The 24,427-nt window shown below is 43.1% G+C and overlaps 1 protein-coding gene across 1 annotated transcript in view; it reads left to right on the plus strand.

Moving 5' to 3' along the window:
* The first annotated feature begins 593 nt into the window (after positions 1 to 593).
* GAS6 (growth arrest specific 6) overlaps positions 594 to 24,427 on the plus strand; it is a 42,859-nt gene continuing 19,025 nt past the window's right edge. The window contains exons 1-6 of the mRNA XM_082071267.1: positions 594 to 943; positions 1,358 to 1,524; positions 15,939 to 15,963; positions 16,752 to 16,814; positions 21,963 to 22,085; positions 23,630 to 23,749. Of these exons, the coding sequence (XP_081927393.1) occupies positions 874 to 943; positions 1,358 to 1,524; positions 15,939 to 15,963; positions 16,752 to 16,814; positions 21,963 to 22,085; positions 23,630 to 23,749 (568 nt within the window). The 5' untranslated portion in view covers positions 594 to 873. The remainder of the gene's footprint in view (positions 944 to 1,357; positions 1,525 to 15,938; positions 15,964 to 16,751; positions 16,815 to 21,962; positions 22,086 to 23,629; positions 23,750 to 24,427) is intronic.

Raw genomic sequence — 24,427 nt, forward strand, 5'->3', positions numbered from 1 at the left:
CTGGGTTATAGTTAACAAGGTTTCTGACATGGGGCATGTCCTGCATAACTACAGATGGACAAGGGACAGTAAAGGATAGCTTGCAATGTATTAGTATAAACCACATCCATCTCTTTCCTGAGGAGTTTACCCTAAACCACCAGTATAAGCTGAAAATTTAGTTGTGAAGATAATACAGAATGATAGAACAGTTTGGGCTGGAAGGGACCTTCAAAGGTCACCTAGTCCAACTCCCCTGCAATGAGCAGGGACATCTGCAACCAGATCAGGTTGCTCAGAGCCCCGTCCAGCCTGGCCTGGAATGTCTCCAGGGATGGGGCATCTACCACCTCTCTGGGCAACCTGTTCCAGTGTTTCACCACCCTCATTGCAAAAAATCTCTTCCTTATATATATCGGGGATGGGAGAAGCCAAGTTTCTAATTTAAGGCAAGACTGGGCTGGCTTTGGTGCCAGCTTCTTCCTCTCTAATGCTGAGCCCCAGAGCTCTTAAAGCGATGTGCCCGCCAGCCCAGCCCAGCCGGAGGTGAGGGAACTGCCTTCCCATCAGCTCCCCGGGCCCTGCTGTCCGCCCATCATCAGCCCGACGCCCCGTAAACCCTCCCCCGCAGCTCGGCACGGCCTTTCCCAAGCGAACCGGGCAGGTACGCGGGGCCGGGCTGCTGCCCCGCCGCCGAGGTGTGTCCCTCTGCGGCGGCTCGGCCGTGACTTGGCGAGCGATTGGGTAGGACGGGCGAGCGGCTGCCCGGCTCCCCCGCTGGGCTCCCCGCCGCCGCGCTCCCGCAGTAGCAGCGCGCTCCCCGCCCGCGCCGCCGCCGCCGCCCCGCTCCGCTCCGCCAGCGCCCGGCCCGGCCCCAGCCGCCGCCGCCGCATCATGCCGCATCCCGCGGCGCCCCTCGGGGCCGCCCTGCTGCTCGTCCTGTTAGCGGCGGACTCCTGGCAGAGTGAGTACTGCGGCGTGGGGAGTGGGGGGGTCCGTCCCCCCCGCACACGCCGCCGAGCATCCCCCCCAGCGCCCCGCGCCTGTGTGCGTGTGAGTGAGGGGTGCGGAGCTGCGGGAGCTGCGGTGGGGAGGGGGGATGCGCAGCTTCAGGGCTGCGGTGGGGCAGGCGGCGGCGGCTGCAGCGGGGGATGCCGGTGCGGCGGCAGCGGCGGCGGGGTCACCGCTGTGAGGGGCCGCGCCGAGGCCGCCGCGACCCGCGGGCGGGGCGCCGGGCAAGGAGGGCGCCTGGTCACCCCCGGCGGGGCGGTTTGGTGTGCGGGGTGTGTGTGCGGGGCGGCCAGGAGGGCTCAGCTGTTCACCGCTGCCTCCTCTTCCTCCTCCTCCTCCCCGCCACCCCCGGCGATCGCCGGCTCAGCCGTGCTGCTGCCCGCCCCGCAGGCTGCCCAGTTCCTTCGGCAGAGGCAGCGGCGAGCCTACCAGATTTTCGAGGAGACCAAGCAAGGGCACCTGGAGAGGGAGTGTGTGGAGGAGCACTGCAGCAAGGAGGAGGCCCGGGAGGTGTTCGAGAACGACCCTGAGACGGTAAGGACACAGAGCTGCCACAGAGATTCGGGTGGGTTGTCTGGCTTTGGCTCTTCAGCCCTTGCTCCATCCATCTGGGGCTCGGTGCCATCTGCCTACCACCGCTGGGGAAGCCGTTGGGAGGAGGAGGAGGAACCAGAACCATTATGTGAATGACTTGAAGCCACATGGTGTAGCTAGAACTCAGCCTGCACAGGGGGCTGTGTTGGTGCTGACCCATCAGAAATGCCTCGGTGAGGATGGTCAGAGTGAGCAGCCCAGCCTGGCACCCACTGGCCCGGCTGCTGTCCCTGAGGAGCCAGAGGGTCCTGTTCACCCGTGGTGTGAATCCATGAAGCAAGACCGGTGTGACATAATGCTATGGCTTCTCTGTCTGGACTCTTTACCATCCCTCTTCCCTTCACCCTCCCATCCCAGCTGTATTTATAAATCCCCTTAATGTTGTGGCACGTGTCAAATAGGGGTTTCTTGGAAGAAGTGTGTCACACACTTCAATCCTTTTGGGCCATATTCAGCTTGGTTAGCATTTTGGAATTGGTAGCTTCAGGACCTGTCACTACTGCAGGAGGAGAGCCCATGTATGGGAAGGTGGTACAGCTGCACTTGTGACACCAAGCGTGGATTCACACCGTTACAGCCTGCACACTGCATGCAGAGCTGACATTTCCAGTCTTCTCAAGGCTGACTGTCACTTCAGTCTTCTCACTTTGGACAGCGTGTGAATGCAGTTGTGTTGCTTTACTAAACTTGGCTTACCCTTCCAGTTACTTCACACCTCCTCTCTGTGTTAATTTGGATAGGCCTTTCTCATTGCAGAGATTATCTGGCATTCATTTAGTGGATTTTCTCAGTGTTCAAACTGAAGTGTAATATTACACAGCGTGTTCCTGTTAATTGTGTGGTGCTCTAGGCAAAAGATAGGACAGAGAGTATATGTGTGTGTGCGTACACAGAGCCACACACACCACAGGCAAGGGAGGGACTCCCATCTGACAGGATGTTTTATGTTTCAGTCAGACAAGTCTTGACATGTGTGCTTCATTAGCAGGCTCAGCACTGGATATACAGTGTGGTAGCTTGTTGTCACAAGGCAGTAGTAAGTATGGCAAAAACATTGTAATACTGGCTTTTCTTTCTGACAATCTTTAATTTAGAGCTTAAGATTGAGTGTTTGCCCAGGCAGCATTTAACGGTACACCTCTTACGTGTAATCCCATTTGCTTGCAGCAGTGTTTGCTTCTGTTCTGTAAAACTGAGCTAATACAGAATATGGATAATTATAAAGTGTTGAGAGTGGCTGGCACAATTACTTCTGTATTCGCATTGAGTAACAATACTGTAAGTGCTGTATAAATATACCCTATATAGCAGCAAATGCAGGAAAAATATCCCAAATGGGATTTCGTAGCATTCTGGAAAAAAGGTGATCTAAGGTCACCAGTTCGGATCACAGGCTTCTGTCCAAGAAAGTACCCAAAGGCAATGCATTGATAAATCAGTTTAGAGTATGGTAGACTGTGTAAATGTGTCAGGAGTTTTCGAGAATATTTGGCACTTATTTTGTATATTGAAAAAAAATATACAGTTATACTGTAATGAAAATAGTGAAATCATTTTGGTTTAAGACCTTTTCATGTGTAATATGAATTCTGTAAGATCCAGTCATTCAATTTGAGTGTGTTTTGTAGGACAACACAAACTTTCTGTCATTGCAAAGGATTTTGACTTTTTTGGTACATTTCTTTCTTTACTTCTTCTAGGTCTCTAGTTCTGAAAACCTCTGAAGAAATATCACTAAGGTTATATGGGTTTATTTTACATGCACTTCTACACTGAAGTACTGTAATTTATAATACTTTTAGGTCTGCAGTGACATAAGATCCTACCTTTTCTCAGACACAAACCTCCCAAGAGCTGTGAACTTGATTGTTAAGTGCAATATGTCCAGCTCCTTGCTGTTACTTTGCTCCAATATGACTGGGAAGCAGGTGTGCCAACCCCTATCAGGGTGATCTGTGGCCCTTCCTACCCATTTTGCAATCAATATGTGACATGAAGGCAGCAGCTGCTGTTCAGTAACACTATTCTAATGCATGGTGGCAGAGGTCATGTATACAGGCTCTTATCACTCTGTACATTGGAAGCCTTTGGTGCTTTGTAAGGCACAGGTTACTACTCTTCTGGCAGTATCTGTGAATTTGATGGGCAGAGCATTTTCCTCATCTGCATTTTTATTTGACTTGATCTTTTCACATCTCCTTAATACACACCTGAGGTAATGGAAGCGTTTCATGCTCTCATTTCTCTCGTGCTGCCTTGTACGTCCTGTCCTGGTGACTGACAGAAAAAGGAAGCTAGCTGAGACAGACTGGACTCAGGAAAGATGAAAACTGTTGATAAACAACAGCCTGGCAGTTTGAGGAAATCCAGTAACTCCAGTTACACGTCAGCATATTGTCAGGCTGCAGCTGATCCGTGCTGGTAAAGTGAGGACTTTTTATTGACTGGGGAAATGTACAGATTGCTGTTGACAGCTGATGATTCCTTGTAGTTTAGGAAGGCTGAAATTTTTGCCTGTCTGCTTAATCTGGTCACAGACATCAACTAAGTAGGTCATATAGCAGAAAGAAGAGCTGCAGCACTTTTTGCCCTATGCTGAGTCCCATGGCTAACCTCGTAGTAGGCAAGCCGTGGGGAACACACCAGTGCACTGCTGATCTGTGCTGTTGCATCTCTCAGGTTTAGTGCTTTAAAGCACCAGATGAGCACAGATGTGGGCATTTGGCTGTTTACTGCCCCACGGGAGCAATGGTCTTGCAGCCTTGACAACTGAACGTTAGTTCGAGATTAGTTAATAGCTTGCCGCTTCTCTCCAACCTCAAGAAAATCTTGCAATGTGAGCGCAAATGTGTTGTCTCTCTTCCCTTTCGTCTCCATCGGATGATCTAATGAAATGTATGAGTCTTCCTTACAAACCTTGCCATTCCTAACTCTCCTGTGGTTGTGTGAAGAGAATTTCAAGGCCTAATTTCCAGACCTGTGACTAAGAGATGTGATATGAAATTGCATTAACTGATTCATTCAGTCAGACAGCTCCAGAAGTTCAGGTAAGATGAAGCAAGGCTGTAGCGTAGCTTATGTGGTGCTTCCCAGGTAAAAACAGCTTGATCCAGCCAGTTCTAACATCTAGTCAAGAGTAGCATTGTACAGAAAGATACCTACCGAAGCAATGGAAAGCACAGCAAAAAGGGTGCTCTGGTATAGGTGAACGACATTTCATTCATATTTACTGACCTGTCCAGTAAACAGGAACAAAATGTCATTCACCTATACCAGACCACCCTTTTTTCTGTGTTTTCCATTGCTTCAGTGGTCAGCTTTCCAAAGCAACATCTGCAAGCTGTCAGCAGAAGATACACGCTTTTTGAAACCTGAATGTGGGTGTTGCCACATGTGTGATTACTTAAATCAACTGCTAAGAATAGTGCATTAGGTGGGGCTAAATAGCCATTCATTTGCAGCCCAGTGCAGCTTTTGTCTTTTATGTTACGGAAAATATAAATATCAGATCGCACAGACTGGAGGAAGGAAGATAAATTGAAACATTTTTAGATTGTTTTGTTTTTTTTAGGCAGAAGAACAAAACTCAGTCTGTGCCATTTGTATGACTATACATGGTAAAAACAAGTGTGAGCCTAGGTTAATGAGCCTTGCAGGCTCTCTTTTTCATTAAGCTCATTATAACATCCTTAGATATTACTGCAGAATTCTGGGATGGTTTCTGTTTTATAATTTCATTTATGCTAGAGGTACCAAACAGAAAAATGAAAAGATAATATGGTGGGAAAAAATAAGGATGGAAAACATGTTCACGGGAGGTATGAGGACTATTTCTAAATGTGATCTATTAAAAAGACATGCTAGATGTGATAGATGAGATGAAGTTGCAAAATATCTTGGATACAGAGATAAGAATGTTATCTTATTTCAAATGTTGATGAGGCCTTATAAAAAGCAGTACTGCAGAAATATTTGACCTTGGTATGCAGACAAGGTATTGAGCTTGTTAACCAACTGATAAACTGCTCTGGAATTTGGTTGACCTGTTCTAAAAATGTGGTCATCCAAGAACATAAAACAAAGGGCAGAAGGGAGTGTAGCTGCTGGTGTTCTTGGAGACTTTAGATTTCACTAAAGAATAAATACAGAAAAAAGAAAGTGTCCTTGTGCGTGGAGTTTCTTTGTTCTGAAAGGCTTGGCAGAGGAGCGGTGTTTGAATGCAGCCTCTTATCACTTGGTACCATAGTATATCAGTACACCATCTGTCACAACACATCCTACTTGCTGTTGTTGCTGCTGAAGAACTACTGGTCTTCTTGCAGGTCACCACTGAAATTGTCATGCTGAATCCTTTGAAAGGAGTTAGGCCCACCAGAAACACCGACAGAGGCCAGCCTGGCCATCTGTGTTTACTTTTTATTGATTTGTCCGTCAATAGGGTATCTTGGCGAGCCGGCTGGTTCTCATATACATGCGGAACGAACATCTGATTCACAGGCAGGCACATGAAAAGTTCTGCTTTTTGAGGGACGTGCATCCAAACCGCTATTAATGTCTATGGCTGGTCAGCTACACAAAACACTGGCAGAGAATCACAGGGGAACTGGGGCTGAAGGGGACTGGAGAGGTCTCCAGTGCACTCAGCTAGTCCAGTCTCCCACTCATGGTAAGGGCAGCAGTGGCCTATTGTGGCTTTTTGCAATCATGTCTTGAAAATTACCGATCCTAGCAAAACATCAAGCAATGTCAGCATCCTTTCTGCTAATCTGGGTTTATCAAGAAGCCGAAATGCAAGTGAAGCAATATATAGGGTGTGATAATGGTCGGTTTGGTTGTGTTTCATAGTGTTGCTCGCTCATTGGTTTTATTTTTTTCTCTCTTCCATTACGTGACGTGGTCACAATAAGAGATGAACTGCATGCAGGGACTAGACTCATGCAAATTTTATTCTGATCTTTTAGGAGGAGTGCTTGGCAGACAATATTTAGGTCTTCTAAGAATAACAAGGTAGATACAAGTGTGTAAATACTAATCAGAAAAGTATGAAGGCATGTGAGGGGGGGAGAGAAGAAGAGTTACTGGGAGAGTTAAGCAGTGTAAAATTTCTTTGAGTAATTTAATGAATGTTGTGTAGTCTAGACATGAAAAATACTGATATCATCTTTAAATACAGATGTCATCATCCTGATATAGAATATTCCTTTCTAGATCCAGACACAACTCTGTTTTTATTTGCTCTGAAAATTCTTCTCAATATACCAATTTGTTCTGGCATTTTGGCAGTGTGGAGGAAGGGCTAAATTTATAGCTGGTATAGATTTCTGTATCTCTTCTTGTTGGTGCAGAATTCATCCAGGATAGGGAAAGAGTTACTGGAGGACTCTGTGCTGATGATTCAGCCTTGGACTCAGTATATCAAAGAATGGATTCCTGGGTACAGTGGTACCTGCTTAATAGATTTTGAGAAAGGAGACACAGGGAGATTTAGACTTTTGCCCAGGAATGGCTTGAAGGGAGAAGAAGGAAGTAGAAAAGTTTGAGTGCCCAGATACATGCCACAATGGCATCCCTGCTCTCTCCTGGGATAAGATCTGGGTATCCACCAGGTGTTCTCCCTTCTTTCTTCTCCCTGTACTTTCTTATGAAGTAAACACAGGATGGGAGAGAATTGTACCAAACTCCAGTGGGTCTAACTGATCTGAAAGGCAAGCAGATTGGGACTGTGGAGCAGGATGCATCTCCTTGGTGGTACAGGCACAGCATGTATGGTGGTGGAGTTCAGTAGCAGGAGGGTGACAAAAATATTCTTGCCTGCCTTAGAAGGCTAGGTCATACATTCATTTATTAGCTAAATGCTGCTTATAAAAAGTCATTGAGAAGGGTGAGCAAAGTTTGCTGTTGGTGGAAGCAGACACAGCTCCATCAACTCTGCTGGACTCATGCCTACCTGATCTTGATCTGTTTCCACTTATGTGAGTTCAGTTCAGAAGTTCAGAGCAGACCTGGAAATAATGAAACAGCACATCATGAAAGTTCTACATGCTAAACCTCCTGTGCAGCAGGAGGGAAGGAACATGAGAAAATGGAAGTGGCAAATATTACAGTGAGGGGCTATTTGAAGATAGGATAGAAAAGGAATGGTAAACTGAAGCAGGGGGATTATACAGGTTTGGGTCAGGAAGGAAGATAATGGAAAAAAAGCAGGTAAAGTTATTAAGTCAGTTTTTTAGAGGAATACAGTAGGTTTTAATAAATATGTGAGAGGGAGAAAAAAGCAAATTGAATATGAAGAAAACTGTTCTGTGGCTAAAGGGTCATTGAATTTTCTTTTTAAATTAGAGAAAAAGAGGAGCAGCCTACAGAGAATTAATAGAGAGTTTGTTAGAACAGCTGCAGGAGAATAGGTAAGAGAAGCATTGAATCTGTATTAATTGGCAGTTGTGGTTCAAGTGTGCTCCAAGCTCTAAGTGAACTTAATGAATTACAAGCAATTACTTTCCAGTAAGTATGAAGAACAAGAATGGAATCAGCATCAGAGATTTAGAAGAAACTGAGAATGGACGCAGCAAGGGAGCTGCAGACAGCACAACTGGTCTAGAGACTGTGGGACACAGAGCTGGGGTATGAAGAGGGGAAAGCTTTGGGGCAGGAGAGTTACTAAAGAAGGAGCAAAAATGTTCATTATCTCATAATTCAGTCCCCAGTGAAGTAATTCAGCAAGTGCTAAATGGCTAAAACCATGGCAATTTGGAAACAGAACCAGTGGAAAGCTGGGGGAGGGATTCTTCCCATTTACTTCTCCTCTCACATTTTCAGGCTTTGGTTTTGTGTTTGAGGGCTCAGCTGATCTAGTTGGAGTAAGCAATCCCCTTGCCTATTCTGTTCACGCTGTGCCTGCATGGCAGTTTGTGCAATGGCATGCATCGATTTAAGGAACTGATCTAAGGAAAAGTAGTCTGGAGGAAAAAAAAAAGATCATTTTGCAGCTGGATCAGTTAGTTCCCTGGTCCCAGTCTCCACGCAGCTTCACCAAGGGTTGCATCAACACATTGCAAATGATAGCGTAGGTTTAGGATGGGAAGGCCAGGTGCAAGGAGAGAAGCAGAAAGGGTCATCACAGCTCATACCGTCAAGGAAAGGAATGAATAATCAAGCCTTAGAGAATCTGATTGAAGTTTTTCAGCAGGTCTCCCTTCCATATCTGTTTCTTCATCACTGTGTTATGACCTGCTGTTCTAGGGGCTCTCCACATGTGCACATGTCTGTGGGGAAGTTTCCTGATTTATTATTTTGGGTTTTCTTCCTGTTGCTTTGAGCATCAGCAGTGGTACCCAAAGGAAGAACAAAGGTGGAAAGTAAGTAGGATACCCTGGAAGTGGGGAAAGTGCTGGTGTTGTATTCACTCTGCCACACCTGCCAGGACTGAAATGTGCTTAAATGAAGAGGTAAAAGGAGAATGGGTCACGCTTGCATGGTACAAAATCATGTGCATCTGGAGAGCTACCCCATTTGACCGACTCACGGAACAGGGAGTCCTAGTTCAATTCCAGAGAACAGTTAGGACAGGAACAAAAAAGCAAAAGTTACTTAGTTATTAAAATAATGAACAGGGAAGTATGCGATGAGATTCTGTCACAAGGGCCTGGTGTTTTCTTAGATGTCGCTTCCCTGTTTCTCGCTTGCCTGTCCCCTCTGAGGCCAAATCCAGCAATGCATTAACGTGACTTTTACTGTGGGTTGCAACCTCTGCGGGTAAGCAAAATCCTAAGAAACAATATCATTAGATTACAGAAAGGGGAATAATACAGTATTTCTTCACTTCAACGGATAAAATGTTACAGAGCTTATAAGAGTTACCACAGACATTTAAATCGTGTTGGATGTGATATATAATCTGTTCTATTTTAAATACAGCTTAAATAATTGCAAAGTAATGATGCAATAGGATATTGAAGGGAGATACTTTTTACTTAGGCTAGGTGTTTGTCAGATCCTCATTTGTTTAATTTGACTGGAGTTTCTAAGTGAGTGTTAGTTTAAGCACTTGTACAAATATTGTAACTATTGCAACAAGTAGGGATTCAAACAAGCAGCACAGACATTGGGATCCTCTTTTCAAATTGCACGTTAACACAGCTGGAAGGAAAGTAGCCTTTCAGTCCTGAAGCAGTGGAGGACACCTCAGGCCATTTCTGACCGGATTGCATTAAGAATAACTTCTAGCTTTCAGCACATGCAACTAACTAACTGGAATCACTCTACAAATTCTTTATCTTGGAACATTTGACCCTTGGCACCAGTTACATCCATTTCACACCATTACTGTCCAATCTAACCCTGCCTCAGGCCACATACAGAACATGTCTCTGTGCCCCCTACAGCTTCACTAATGTACAGTATCTGTATTTTGCTTGGTTGTGACATACAGGAACTTTTTTTTCTTCTTTCATTACTTTTTTTTTTTTTCCCCCTGTAATTGTATACTGTAATCATCGGCAGTTTTTTCCTCGTTGCAGAGCAATGTCTTTTGCTGAAGTGTCAGCTCAGTATACTGTTGGGAAATAGTCCTGCCTCTCAGAAGAGGCTGAGGGAAGCTACAACAATAGATGTTTTTTGTTTCCAGTTTTCAGGATTCTGCAGAGATGCTTAGTCTCTATGAAACAGCTGATGCTAGGGAGGGTGGTCTTGAATGCTTCTTGTTTGGAAAGATGAACAACTCAGTGGAAGGGGCAGTCATAGTCATTGTGCAGCAGAGTAGCTAGGCGGTGAAATGGATACTTCGCAAATGGAGACAAAATCTAAAAGCTACCCTAAACAACAGTAGCTCTGGTGGTAGGAGATGAGGCTTCAAGGCTGCTTTTGGATTATAACATGACCTACTTGCTTCTCTAAAGCCTTACTTGCCAAATTGTGGAGGGAAGTTCCCTTTGCCCCCTGCATGTAGAATGCACATTGCCCCAAAGCAAAAGAGGCAGCAACCGAACCTGGCTGAGTGTAGTCTTCCTCACAAAGAGAAGGAAAGCTTGTTCAAGCAACATAGCACTGATTTGAGTGTAAATCTACAAGTGTAAGTTCTATATATTTAAAATTATAAATTGTAGAACTGTTTAATTACCTCGTACAAGAGGAAGGCTTAATCATTCAGCATGAGGTTTGCTATGCATCAAAAGCCTCAGGCTGAGTTAAAAAAATGCCGAGAGCTCTTGAGCATTAATGAGATTTGCATTCTGAGATTATTAACAGTTAAACAATTGTTGGTTTAAAAGGAAACACAAGTCAAATCACGGTTGGTAGCGGCCATTTCTTTGCAAGGATAGTGTATGTCTGCAGTGTGGAAACATGAAGTGTATTTATAAACAAGGAGGTCAGGCCATGCACAAGACAAACATTCAGTCCTGAAGAAAAGAGGAAAAGGGAGAGCTATTATATGGAAATAAGAAAGGGGCGTAATGTGGGAGTTGTCACTGCTCTGTAAGAGGTATCTAGGTGACAAAGAAGTGCTTTTTAGAAATTACAATTGCTAATAGAAGTCTGTGAGATCCTCCAGTGTTAGCAGTGCTGCAGTCACAGAATCGCAGAATCAGAGGGTGGCTGAGGTTGGAGGGCATCTCTGGAGGGCATCAGGTCCAACCCCTGCTCGGGCAGGGCCACCAAGAGCCAGTTGCCCAGGAACACGAACAGTCCTGCTGTAGACTGCGTCTCTTATCTGCTGCCACTATGGCTCATACATGATTTTGATTAGATTCAGTGCTGATTTGGCTTACCTGACCTAGTACTCAAGTAAAACAAACAGAAGCAGTTGGCAGGCCCTTTTGGCTGAGGTTTCCGGTGTTGCCAATTACTTTAAGCAACAGTGAGAACATTTTCCTGGTGGTGACAGGGTCATTGTTATGTTTTCAGTAGGGCTATTTTTACACAGTGACTCATGTTAACGCCTGTTCTGATTTGGTGTTCTTCCATCTTCTCTGAAAATGCAGCGGGACTAATGCATACGCAGTAAGACTTGAGTAACTTCTGGATTTTACCACTAAGGGAGAGTTTGGCCATGGAGTTGAAAATCGATGGTGACCCCAATCACATTGTAGGTTTCTTTTGGCAGAGAAGCTGACATAGGTACTTCTGCCCCTTCAACTCTGCAGCCCTGCTATGAATTCTTACATTCATGTTGCTGTTCTCAGTTTTTTCCGTGCAGGGTATTGTGGGGGTAGCTCCACAGAAACTTAACTATTTTAATGCAACCATTCACATTTGGAAGAAAAAACAAATATAAAAATGAACATTCTACAGGTTTATTTTTGGGGGGAGCATTGTTTGGGTTTTGTTTTTTTTTTTTTTTTTGAGGACGGACACTTTTAAATTCATGCTCTCTTTTCCTTTTAGATATCCATACTAAGTGTTGTAGTGGCTGTGGCATAAAGGTAGGAATAGCTCTGGATGTAGGTGGGAGAAGAACTTCTTAACCCCATGAAAAAGTATTTGATGGCACTCTACCCCGAAATAAAAGCATGCACTCTTAGGTCTTGCACCACTGTTGCGGAAACTGATAATGGTGTTTAATGCATCAAAAGACTTGCTTCTAACATGTACATGTGTTCGTGTGAAAGAGGTGAGGGCTGTAGAGCTTAAATCTTTGTTAATGCACAGCTCTGTCTCCTGGACAGCACGGAAAAGGTATCTTGAACTTGAGGTGAAGTAAGCAAGCCAGGACCTGCCTGGAGGGACAGGCCTCGTGCCATACTTTTCACTTCACTGGAAGGGTGGAGACTTGTAGATGTGAGGCACTTCCCAGTCTCTCCTATTTCTCCCTCTTTACCTGAGATCTCTGCTGAGCTGTGCCACTGGTGGCATAGGACATGTGGTGTGTAACTCATCCTACATGTCGGTCTGTAGGCTGCGGGTGTGCTGGTGCCAGGCCCTCAACTATTGAGGCTTCTGGCATCCCAGTTGTACCGGTTGGTATGTGGGAAACGGACAGACAGAAAGTGTTGGGTCACAAGAAGGAGGGGTGGAAATCAATAAGGTTTTCTTAGTTGCAATAGACACACAGGTTGGAATTGTTGAAACTACGTTTGTGAAGGTTGGTCTCTTGTAAAGGCTGGTGCTTCTGCAAGGTGTTGTCTTCCTCTTGCATGCATGGGGACATTACTGCTGGGCAGATTAGTTAGAAGGCTTTGTAAGGTCAGTGTCTGTACAGCAGCCTAGACAGAGGATGTTTATGTCCAACATGTATTTGTTTATAGCTTTTTATTTAAAGAAGCCCATTGCTCCTACTTTTCAGCAGTAATTAGGAATGCAAATCCAAAGGGGAAGAGATGACAACATTTAAATGTTGATTTATTTTTTTTTACTAGAGTCCAAGCTGAAAATTTAACACTTACTGTAATTCTGTGATGACTTTTAATGCCACACTAGTCACAGTTAAAAAAACTGCATTTTGATCCTGTGAATACTGGGTGGCTGTCTGCATGGTGAGATGTTTGGTGAGCCTGAAGTTGAAGGTGACTAGCTGAGAAATCAGCAAAGTAGCAACAGAGAATCTTTGCTAACTCTTTGTTAGCAAGCCTCAACACATTTATCTTGTAATTTTCGTTAGATCCCAAAAATAGAGTTGAAGACTTCTGGTGGAGGGAAGATGAGTCTCAGACTTTTAACAGGGACCTGATCCTGTATAAGGCTTTCATCTTCCTTGACATCTGTGTGTCATTAAGACTTAGTATGGCACAGAAGACTGAAAAGGAATTGTAGAGCTGAGTGCTCACACAAGAAATAATGCAAATCTGGCTCTCTTTCTGTGCAGGTTAGGCACAACTTGAATTTTTAACTGGGAAGACTTCTCATTCGGTGTTTTTGGAAAAGGGACTTCCACTTGCAGTGTAAGCAAGTTCCTTTTCTCAAGGTGGAAGATCATTTGTCTCACTCTTGATTAATCATTTGGTTGAATAGAAATACATTGTCATTGTATTTCCAGAAGCCTGTTATGGGAGAATTGATTACAGACAATAACAAAAAGTTAATAATACAGGAATGAGTAATGTTAGAACGTGTGATCACGTTAATTTATTTTAGAATGTTACTATCAGCAGGTCCTGTGGACCTGGAGAAGTTCTACTGATCAGCAAGTAGTTTTATGTAACTTAAGCAAATGACAAAGATAGGAAAATAAAGGTTAAATTTCTATTAATAGAATCCTCCTTAAATCACTTATCTCTGTTACCTGTCTTGTGAAGTGAAGCTCGTGGTGGTAGAGTGTCTTGGAGTTTAACTCTTCTGCTGCTCAACTGGCATTGAATCAATATACAGTCGTTTTGCATTTGGAAGGTTATTTGTGTGATGAAAATAACTAGTTACCGTAATCTTTCATTCAAACGTAAAGTCTATAAAACTTTTCTAGCACTCAACTCATTAATCAGAGGTCAAGGAGAAAATGAAGTTTTATGCCTTCGCCGTCACTGACTTGGAGCAATTAGGCTGGTGGCCATGAGGATAAAAGCTTCTATTTCTTGTCCTGTGAGTGCAGAAAAAATTGTTCTTGCCAGTGTCTGGATTATCCTGTTGGTGGTTAAACACATCTGCACATTCTTGTGATGAATATTGAATAAAGGGGAAATAATAAAAACAAATGTTTGGGATATTTCATCACATGCCACTATCCTTTTCTCCTCGAGTGCTGGCTGAACTTCAGTTTGTGGTTATAGCACAGCTGGGCAGTCATTTGAATACTTAGACTGTTTGGATTTGCTTTTATTTTGACTGTATTTTTTTTTACTTGTCTTTTCCAAAACTAAACCTTAAAAAAAAAAAAAAAACCAAAGAGGGAGAGGGGACCGTAGTGAGTTCTGAGTTCCTCACTCAGTTTGTTAACCTGAAGAGATGTTACAAGCTCAACCCCAAAAGATGCCAAGCCTGTTACCCCTATGTCAGAATTGAAAACTAAAGAAGGTGTAAGCTACTTCTTCTACTTTTTTATTGTTGCTCTCATGATTTATGCTGAATATTTACATGGTGCATTTCAGTAACTGGAGCACATTTGCCAGAAGCGATTGATTTTCCTTGTAAATGACAGGAATGCAAAACTTTTAGCTTATATAACCAATTGATTGAGTTAGACAGTCCAGGTCAAATTGAATCACGGTGTGTGCCAGCCTCTGTTGTATGTACATGCCTGAATATATGCATGAGCTTACCCAAACACCTGTAATAAAAGGAGAAAAAATAGCTTCTAATCTTGTACATTAATTAATTTTGTAGAATACAGGATATTTACTGCCCCTATCTCACTGCAGATACAGCATTATATATGAATGTTCCTCATTTTGTGTGAAAGAGAATTATACTATGCATATGCTTTCATAATTAGCTTAACAAAAATGCTAAGCACTGATACAATCCACAAGTTTTCCCTCATTGTGTGCCCCATCACAATTTTAACAGCACTTGAACTAGTGACATATATATTATGAAATCCAGTATGAAGTGAAATTGGAAAGAAATCCTTTTCCTGTCCATTAGGTTTTGTATTTTGTTAAGAATGTGGTTTAATGATCCACTTAGGCCAATCCCCTGCCCCTCCATGAAGCACAGCTGCATTTTCCTGCCATTTCTCAGCAATCATGCGAATGGCAAGTTCTCACCAGGCTGAATATTTTTCTAACATGCAAGGTTAGATCCACATCACATCAGCAAACTGCTGTTCTCACCGTATGGCTACACTTTGTTGACAGGAAGTAGGCAACACCTGGCTGTGTACCTCGAGAAGAGTGGGAATGCCTTCTGTGATCCACTTTTGCATCAATGAAAGTCAATTTTCCCCCCACTTGCAAACTTTCAGCATGCCCTTCTTGGAGCGGTCAGTCTCCGTGATGGATGGAGTGGGTGGTGTGGCAATGGGTGCTGGCAAGTTGTACACTTTTGTTTTAGTGGTTATGGTGTTAGAGTGCTGCCCATGTCCTGCATCAGCAGAGGGCCTCAGAGGAGACAATGAGTGACTGAATGTTTCTGGTACTTGCCCTCTGGGGTTTTGTCCCTAGATTCTTCTTCTTTCCCCTACCTCATGCCACCACCAGCACCTTTACCTCTTGGATAGTGGGTAAGTGGCTTCACGCTCAGCCACTGCCACTTACCAGGTCAGCTGTTGTCAAAAAATACCTTGAGACTGGAGCTCATGCTTCTTTCCTTTTCAAAAGACAAAATGCATGTGCTGCTTGTATTTCTTCATAAAAAGAAATTAGGATGTTTGGGTTTGGACCTTGTTAAACTGCTGTGCAAAAACACCAAACTAACAACAGCTCTTAAATAGTATGACAATAGAAGCAAATATTATTCAATAAAACTTTGCCTTTTTTTTCCTCCTACAGGAATATTTTTACCCGAAATACTTGGGTGAGTTGCAACTTTTACTTCACTTTGTGATAGTGCTGGTATGTGGTGCCTAACATTGGAACTTGTCACAACTGAAGTCTCTGCTAAGGAAAGTGATGGAAGTCTGATTGCAGTAAACATACATTTCTAACTTTTAAGAGAGACTGTATGTTCCTTATGCGATTTTGTTTTTTACTTATGTGTAGACTTACATACAGAGATCCTCTGTGTGTTTTCTGCATGTTAAAATGTTTGTGTTGCATTTTATCTGTAGCTTGCAGCATGAGTAAATAATTTGAAGTCTTCTACCTTTTCCCCTTCTTAATTAACTTATCTATTATATTAACAAATTTCCATATTAAAAAAATCAAAGTGCCTTTATTGATTGATCCACTGACTTACTCTGTTGACTCTCTCATAGTCATGGCATCATATTATTTTCTGTTTCTGTTTAATATGTAGTACTTAAGATCACAAGTGCCAACAGTTCTAGAAAACTTCATGTGCTTTTTAGATTTTTTAAAAGATTTAGTAGGTAAAACTTGAGTAGCTACTAACATGCTTTTAGAATCATAGTAGAATCTGGTAAAGTGATCACCCTCTTCAGATGACTTGTAACTCAGAGCTAAAAAATTTTGATGATCTTAAGAATTTTAAGGCATCTGGGAGATTATAATATTGCATAGATTTTTGCATCCAGCGTCCAAATCCTTGCTTAATGAATAAGCAGGGCAGGTATGATTTTACATGCTTTGAACAGCTGCCATGTCATCATTATAATAACAACAATTTCATTTTCTGTTCTTCAGCTTGCATTCAGAAATATGGGTCGCCATATACAAGAAGTCCAGATTTCCTTACATGCGTTCATAGTAAGCATTTTTGTTTTGTACATTGTAGTTAAATGTTCACTCGTGTTATCTGAAGGAGTGGAGCCAGCTCAGCCATTTCCATTTTATATAGTATTTTAGTATTTGCCTTCCTGTTCTCCAGGCTTGAGACTCCACATTGCTTGTCCTATCTGAGCAACAAAACAAGGTCTTTTCCCTTTTATGACCTATTGCCATCTTTCAGTGCTTTGGTATTTTACAATGCGAGACAGTTCTTTCCCACCAGTTTCCCAAGGTCTAAATAGTCTGAGAAGCAAGAGGGGCAAGAAATAAGATTTACCAGGAAGTCGTATGCTATGCTTGGCCTTTCATTTTATTTTTTCTTAAATGGTAACTTTGGCTTGTCCCTCTCAAGGAACCTTAAAGAAAGGTAATAGTCAAACCCAGGCTTGTGTCAGACTTCTTTAGGTTAAGGAGATCAGTTTCATGCATCACATGACTGTGGTTTAAGTATTGCAACCTTTAAAAATTCCAATCAATCTGGAAGTCAACCTGATATCTGCGTAGAAGGAGAAAGGGTATTTGTTCATCACTAACACTAGAGATTAGAATTTCATTAACTCTTCTAATAGCTTTCCAGTTCCCTTTTGAAGCTTAGCAGTGCTAAAGATATAAAGCTAAATAAATATTCTAAATATGTTCTGGGAGCAGATCAGTTCAAATGAGGAGAAAATCACATGTATGTATATTTATTTTCATTTTTACCCCTGTGGTTCAGTCTCTTACTGTGGCCAGTTTGATTAGTCATGTGCTTATACCAGTGCTACCAAAGCAGGATCGGGATTTAGTCGAGCTTTCATGTTCATAAACTGTGTTACAGCAACTTATTTTGAAGAGTGAATTCTAAGGTTAAGAAGTGGTTTGTCAAAACTTGATATGATATCCTTGATATCCTGATATGATGCAGCAATATCACTTACGGATGCTATTGTCCTCTGAACTGGGAATTCTCGGACCTGTGGTACCCATGTGGGCTGCGGTGTGTCCACTCGTTCAAAGTGGGATGTGAGGCTGAAATGCTTCCTCTTGCTCACATGTATGGCACAGCAAAGAGGTGGGAGTTCTGCTCAAAATGGTGGTATCAACTAGGAGCACTTGTTCCAAATAGTTAATAATGTTTTGGAAATGCGAGGCTGAAGGGCAGGGATGAAGAAATCTGAAAAAATGAAATCCGAATAATTGTTTTTTAGGGATTTTTGCCCATTGCAGATGTAGTGGTTTGGAAATAAAATGATAATATTTTCCCCCGTTAAAATATTAAAATGTTTTTAAATGGCTGAGTTTTGGCTAGCCATTGTCAATTCACAGGAGTAATGGAGAAGGAGCCTGAAACGCTCTTGGAAGAATGACAGGCTTTGTGCTTGGCCAATTCCAGCGTGCCTCTTAATTTTTCACAGATGCTGCCAAAAGGCTGTGTGGCTCTGAGGGGTTGTGCCTGCAAGACACATTTAGATTTTGTTTCTTAACAGTCTTTGTCCTCTCAGAGCGGAAGGCTCTTTTAATCTAGCACACAAAGATGTTGCACAACCCAGGGGCTGGAGGGTGACTAACTAGACAAGTTTATACTGCAAATAAGGTACAAATTTTAACTGTGACAGTGAGTAGACATCTTGGGGTTGCATTTGAGGATTCTCGGTTTCATAGGACATTTAGATCAGGGTTACAGGTGGGGTTCAGCTCTGGGTTCAGAGAGGTAGATGCAGGTGTTTCCAGCACAGGTACCTAATTAGTGGTTTTAAAGGGATTCCATGGACCAAACTCTCTCTGCTGGGGGAAAGCTGAATCACTCTACGAACTGCATTTATTGTACTGACTAGATCTCCACTGACTGCAATGAGCATTTAAAACAACTGCTTTGCAGATACATGCTTGCCTTACACATCCATACCTGTCCTTTGGCCTGCAGATCTGGATCATTTTGTAAAAGAGATTCTGTAGGTCAGCTACGAATTAGGGATTTGGTTCTGCAAGAGTTTGGAAAACTCTACAGGATTTTTTGGAAACGAAGCTGCATGTGGCCTTAAAAAACACAATGGGATTTTTGTTAGGTCATGTGTGTCTGCTTTTTAATAGTGAGTGTTGTAATCTTCACAACCTAGCATTTTCCCAATGAAGTTTTAATTTGTACCATTTTGTGACTATCAAAAAATAAATTAACAGTACAGAGTAATAAACTGGAAGGAGAAGTCAGTGTACTTAGGTAACATTTTGTTTCCATACAGACTTCCAAAACAGAACTGGTAGTTCTGTTCTCTGTCTGCACTTAGGAGCCACGCATGTACTGTCAGACATAGCTCAAAGCACACAAAAAGTTCATGCTCTTCATTACTTTTAATACTTTTACTAAAATCTGTCATGTAGATAAATTGAAATAATAGGTCCATTTTGTCTTTCCATGGTTTAAATTAGGAGCACTTTCTACAATGTTGGCAGAATTACACAGCTGTGAAGCCACCAGGAGAGTATAAGGCTGTGTCTGATGTTCTCAAACTCTCATGAGAAGAGGAGTGAACTATCAGCAAGTATTGGTGTAATAGAAATATCTGTGGTCATTCATGCCATTAATATGGGCTGTGTGCAGCTAACTTCAGTCTTCAGATAATTCAGTGTGCAGTGCAGCCCAACAATCGGGTCATTTTTTCTTGATAACTGTAACACAAATGCTCTCCAACATTTGAGTATGTGGTCTTGCCTTATTTTTATGCCTAACATAGCAACAATCTTAGTGGCTGTCCAAAAGTCCAAAAGGCAGTGGGACAACTCGAAACACAGGAGGTCATGTGTGAACATCAGGACACACTTTTCACTGTGAGGGTGACTCAGCACTGGCACAGGTTGCCCAGGGAGGTTGTGGAGTCTCCATCCTTGGAGATACTGAATAGCTGTGTGGATGTGGTCCTGGACAACCAGCTCTTGGTGGCCTTGCTTGAGCTATGGCGTTGGACCAGGTGACTGCCAGAGGTGCTGGGCAACCTCGACCACTCTGATTACTGAAATTCAAATCTAAGGCAGTCAGTGCAAACAAATGGGCTGCTCAGTGCTTTATAAGACATCAAAGGAAGTTGCTTCTGCTTGCACTCACAGAAATGTTAATGTTTTTTCAAAGCAGCCTGTCATGAAAGTGACTTTCAGGGTAACCTAGAGAAAGTCAAGAAGAGACATATAGAAGCAGTATAATCCTGACAAAAGTAGGAGTTAATCCAATCCTTAATTTCTCTCAATTTGAGAAGTCTGATGGGGCTACTAATCAACAAACAGTTCTTCTCCCTACGTACCTCCTTGCCACCACCTATGTCCATCAATTCACAAGTCATATTTCAGAATATCGTGAAGAGTCCAAACTGGATGTTGGTCTACCGAAGTTGGTCTCAACAGAAATGGTGCATGAAAAGGGGTCTTCACTGCCGCTGCTTGCTTAATGTGTACCCACTAAACACTTTTTGCACTGCAAATCTAGTATCACAGACCAAACTTGGTCTGCAGTGGGCTGCTGCTAATCACGTGCTCTAAATGTACCTGTCCGATCCACTTTTCTCAAATTCTTCCTTTGGTCTGGACTGAACTGGATTTCTTGAGTAGTAAGGGTGTGTTGCCAAGGTTGTACAATTGCAGAAGGCATTTGTTCATGATAGTGCTTCCTTTAGAGACTGGTAGCTGCAGCTGCTGCCAGCAGTTCCTCTATCATGCATCAAAAGGATCGGGCAGAATCACTGCTTTGTAGCTTTGCCACCCTCACTCTTGCATGGCTGCTCAGGCGCAAGAAACTGCCAGATACATTCTTCAGAAGAGAAGCCTGGATATCATGAGTGGACTTTCTTTTCCAGTGCATTCCATGTGCTGGTGAGCACAGAGGATACTGGGGCTGACCGTTTAACTGCTCCAGCGTAGAAGGTCAGTCCCATTGTGAATATACATTCATTCAGGTTTGCAAAGGCTCTGGTCAGGTTCAAATGTCCTCTGAAGAAGGTGGCATGCACGGCAGACTGGACTGTGACTAAAGTTCACCCAAGTGTAGAAAGTCTGCAGAAGTGCCCTGTCTCTCCTGAACCCCAGTGCTGGGAGGGGATGTATAAACAGAAAGGCCTTCTGACTAGGTGAGCTTTGCGGTCCGCAGACTGAGCTTCTGCACTGCTCTTTCTGGTTAAGGTGGTGGAAACAGTTAACACATTAATGTTTTTTGAAGATTACTGACCTAGAACACGGGTGTAACGGGTTATTACTACATTATAGCTACCAACTCCTGTTCTGCAGGGGCAAAGGTATTCTCTCATCCTTCCTTTAGCTATCTCTGCAAAGCATTGTCCCTGGGTGTTTTTCAGATAGCTGAGTAGGTGAGTTTGGACATATGACTTCCATTCATTGAACAGTTACATGATAGTTTGAAGTTTGTTCCTCTAATCCTCCCCAAAGTATGGTGACTACCATGAAGAATGTCCGTTGACAACTATTGGAACTTGGCTTAAAAATCAGTGGCAGACTTTACTCTGTTGTGGCCCCATAGGAACGTTGTACTGTCTGTAAGCTGGATTAGGGGTTTGCTATTCTTATGCTGCTAACACATTGATATTTCTTTTTATTCTCATTCTATGTAATAGAAAAGCCCAAGTTGGACAGCTCTGACAAAAATTTCAGAAATAAACCTTTGCTAGCAACAAATCCATCAGCCCCAGTAAGATCCTCAGTTGAACTACCAAAAGCACTTGAAAAGAGTGCCCATTCTTCCTTGAGTACTTTAGTTGCTATACTAACTGCTTTCTGTTTTCTGCAAAACTAGGGAGAGTAGCATTAACTTTCTTAAAAATGAGCTACTTTGAGTTGTTTCTTTCAGGATGTGCCCTTTCAGATGCGGGGGTGGTAGCTCACTCCCTTTTGCAATGAAATGAATTCCACTGCACGTGCTCTGCAAAATTCCTGGCACGGCTTGTTTGGCATGTGAGCACTAAGAGTTAGCTTCCAGTTTTGCCAGGTGCGGGTATTTCTGATAGTGATTCTCCACTACTGTTTAAGCTTCTTGACTTTTAATGAGAGTGAAACACCTGGTTGTCAGTGCCTTGAATTTATTGTTCTGTTTTGGTTGTGTTGTTGGTTTTTTTTTTAATTATTATTATTTTTATTCCTAATATAAATCAGATTTGCCAAACCAGTGTTCTCCTGATCCTTGTCACAAAGAGGGGACCGTCAAATGTGAAGATCTCAAGGGAGACTTCTATTGTGAATGCAAGCGTGGCTGGCAGGGAAAAACATGTGAAAAAGGTAATTGGGTTTCATCATCTTTCATACCTGTAACAAAGACGTGTTTGGTTTTCCTATCTTTTCAAATGGTCACTGATACTGTGCTGCACAAGTGAAAAGTCACAGAATTGAACCTGGGTTGCACACTGCTTGTGTTTTTACCCTTCTGTGAATCAGGTAACTGTCATGTCAATATTTTTATATATCTTTAATCTCAGCCAGCTTGGTCTCAGCAAGGTAATCTAAGATGTTATGGCGCAACTTTCTGTCCCACTCATCTGAAAGGGGCAGCAGAAAGAGAGTTGTAGTGGCTTTTCAAGCAGACCTGCCTCAGATTGCTGCTGTGAACCCAGATGTAACAGATCACAGACTGCAGAGCCAGAGAAGCTGGACCACCCTCCTTTCTAGCACCCCTGCCATGGGAACAGTGACTTGCAGCAGGCAAGTTGGGGTCTGAGTCTGGTGATGCACAGACCAATGAAATTAGTCTGTTAAAGCCTCCTTGCTAGTAGGACCTTATTCCATGTCTGCTTAATCTCACTGTGTATTTCCATCACCTCCAAAGAGAATATTCAGGCAGAAACTATTTGTGCAAGAAGTTCCAGGCCCCCAGAGGGTTTTCTCTATTCCTTTATGAAATACTGAAGTTATCTTCCTGCCTTTTGTTTTCTGGCTTTTTTTTTTCTCCTGCCTGCAAGGCTTCCTGTCAAGGCCACCGCGTTTCTGCCTGCCAATATTAAGTAATTGCCAGAAATCACAATCAGCCAGTCCAGAGTTGTGGCAACCAAGACAGCAGGAGATCCAAAGCCTCTCCTTCTGATGTAAATATTGTGGGGAGATTATAGGATCACTCAGAAGCGGCTTACTTAAGCATTTGAGACAGTTGTCTGATCAGTATGCAATCAGCTTTGACAGCTCAGCAACTGATCAGTCTAGAGCATATCCCCTCTTTTTCTTACAAAATGCCATGAAATGTGCTTTACTACCCATCAGCCGGCTCTAGAGTCCCATATACAAACAGGACATTGAGGGTGAAATCCAGGCTCTACTGAATTTAACAGGCTTTTGCTGTTGACTTAAGTAGAGCACCGTTTAGCTCACGGTGCTCAATAGCTGTGAACTCAAAACTTCTTGTGTTCTCATGAGTTCTGTAGTGGTAAGGATATACTGTTCTTGTTTTATTTAAAGATTGCATCCCAAACGTACTGGTTATAGTATAACTGTAAAAGTTAATTATGGTATAAAATACATTAGGTATAATTAGTTTGCTTCTGCAAACAAACTTTTTTGCCCCCACAGTGGCTAAAGATACTCTTTACATTCTCAAAGCTGTGAGGGAGGTACTCAGTTACAGTTCCTTCTCTATCTTTTTTATTATTACATGAACTTGAACTGATGTACTTGAAGGGTTTGAATGAAGTCTTTGTACTTTTTGTAATCACTGCATTGAAGATGTCATAGTGTTTCTCGTTTGGTCTTTCTGCTTCCCGACTCCTGTCCCACTCTCTCCCTCTGGATTATTCACAGAGATGAAAAGCTGACTGTAACACTTCCTTTTGATGCAGATATTGATGAATGCAGAGCGCAGAATGGTGGCTGTAACCAGGTCTGCTTCAACACACTTGGCAGCTACCGTTGCTCTTGCTACAGTGGTTATGCTCTTAAAGACAGCAAAATATGTGAAGGTAAGCTTTGCTGGGCCTCTCAGTTTACTTTGTGGAATGAAATCATAGAATTATGGATTAGTTTGGGTTGGAAGGACCTTCAAAGGCCATCTAGTCCATCCCCCTGCAATGAGCAGGGACATCTGCAACCAGATCAGGTTGCTCAGAGCCCCGTCCAGCCTGGCCTGGAATGTCTCCAGGGATGGGGCATCTACCACCTCTCTGGGAAACCTGTTCCAGTGTTTCACCACCCTCATTGTAAAAAATTTCTTCCTTGTGTCTATCCTGAATCTCCCCTCTTTTAGTTTAAAACCATTACCCCTTGTCCTATTGCAACAGGCCCTGCTAAAAAGTCTGACCCCATCATACAGGCCCCTTTTAAGTACTGAAAGGCTACAATAAAGTCTCTCTGGAGCCTTCTCTTCTCCAGGCTGAACAACCCCATCTCTCTCAGCCTGTCCTCACAGCAGAGCTGTTCCAGCCCTCTGGTCATTTTTGTGGCCTCCTCTGGCGCCTCTCCAACAGGTCCATGTCTTTCCTGTACTGAGGGCTCCAGGGCTGGATGCAGAGTCCAGGTGGGGCCTCACCAGGGCAGAGCAGAGGGGCAGAATCACCTTCAGTGGATGTTTAGTGAGTTGTGACTGTATTTCAGAGAGCTGGGTGGCCCTGAGCAGCCCTGGTTTACTCCCTCGTCTAGCA

This window comes from Streptopelia decaocto (assembly GCF_964273445.1).
Source record: "Streptopelia decaocto genome assembly, chromosome: 1".
Taxonomy (NCBI): Eukaryota; Metazoa; Chordata; class Aves; order Columbiformes; family Columbidae; genus Streptopelia; species Streptopelia decaocto.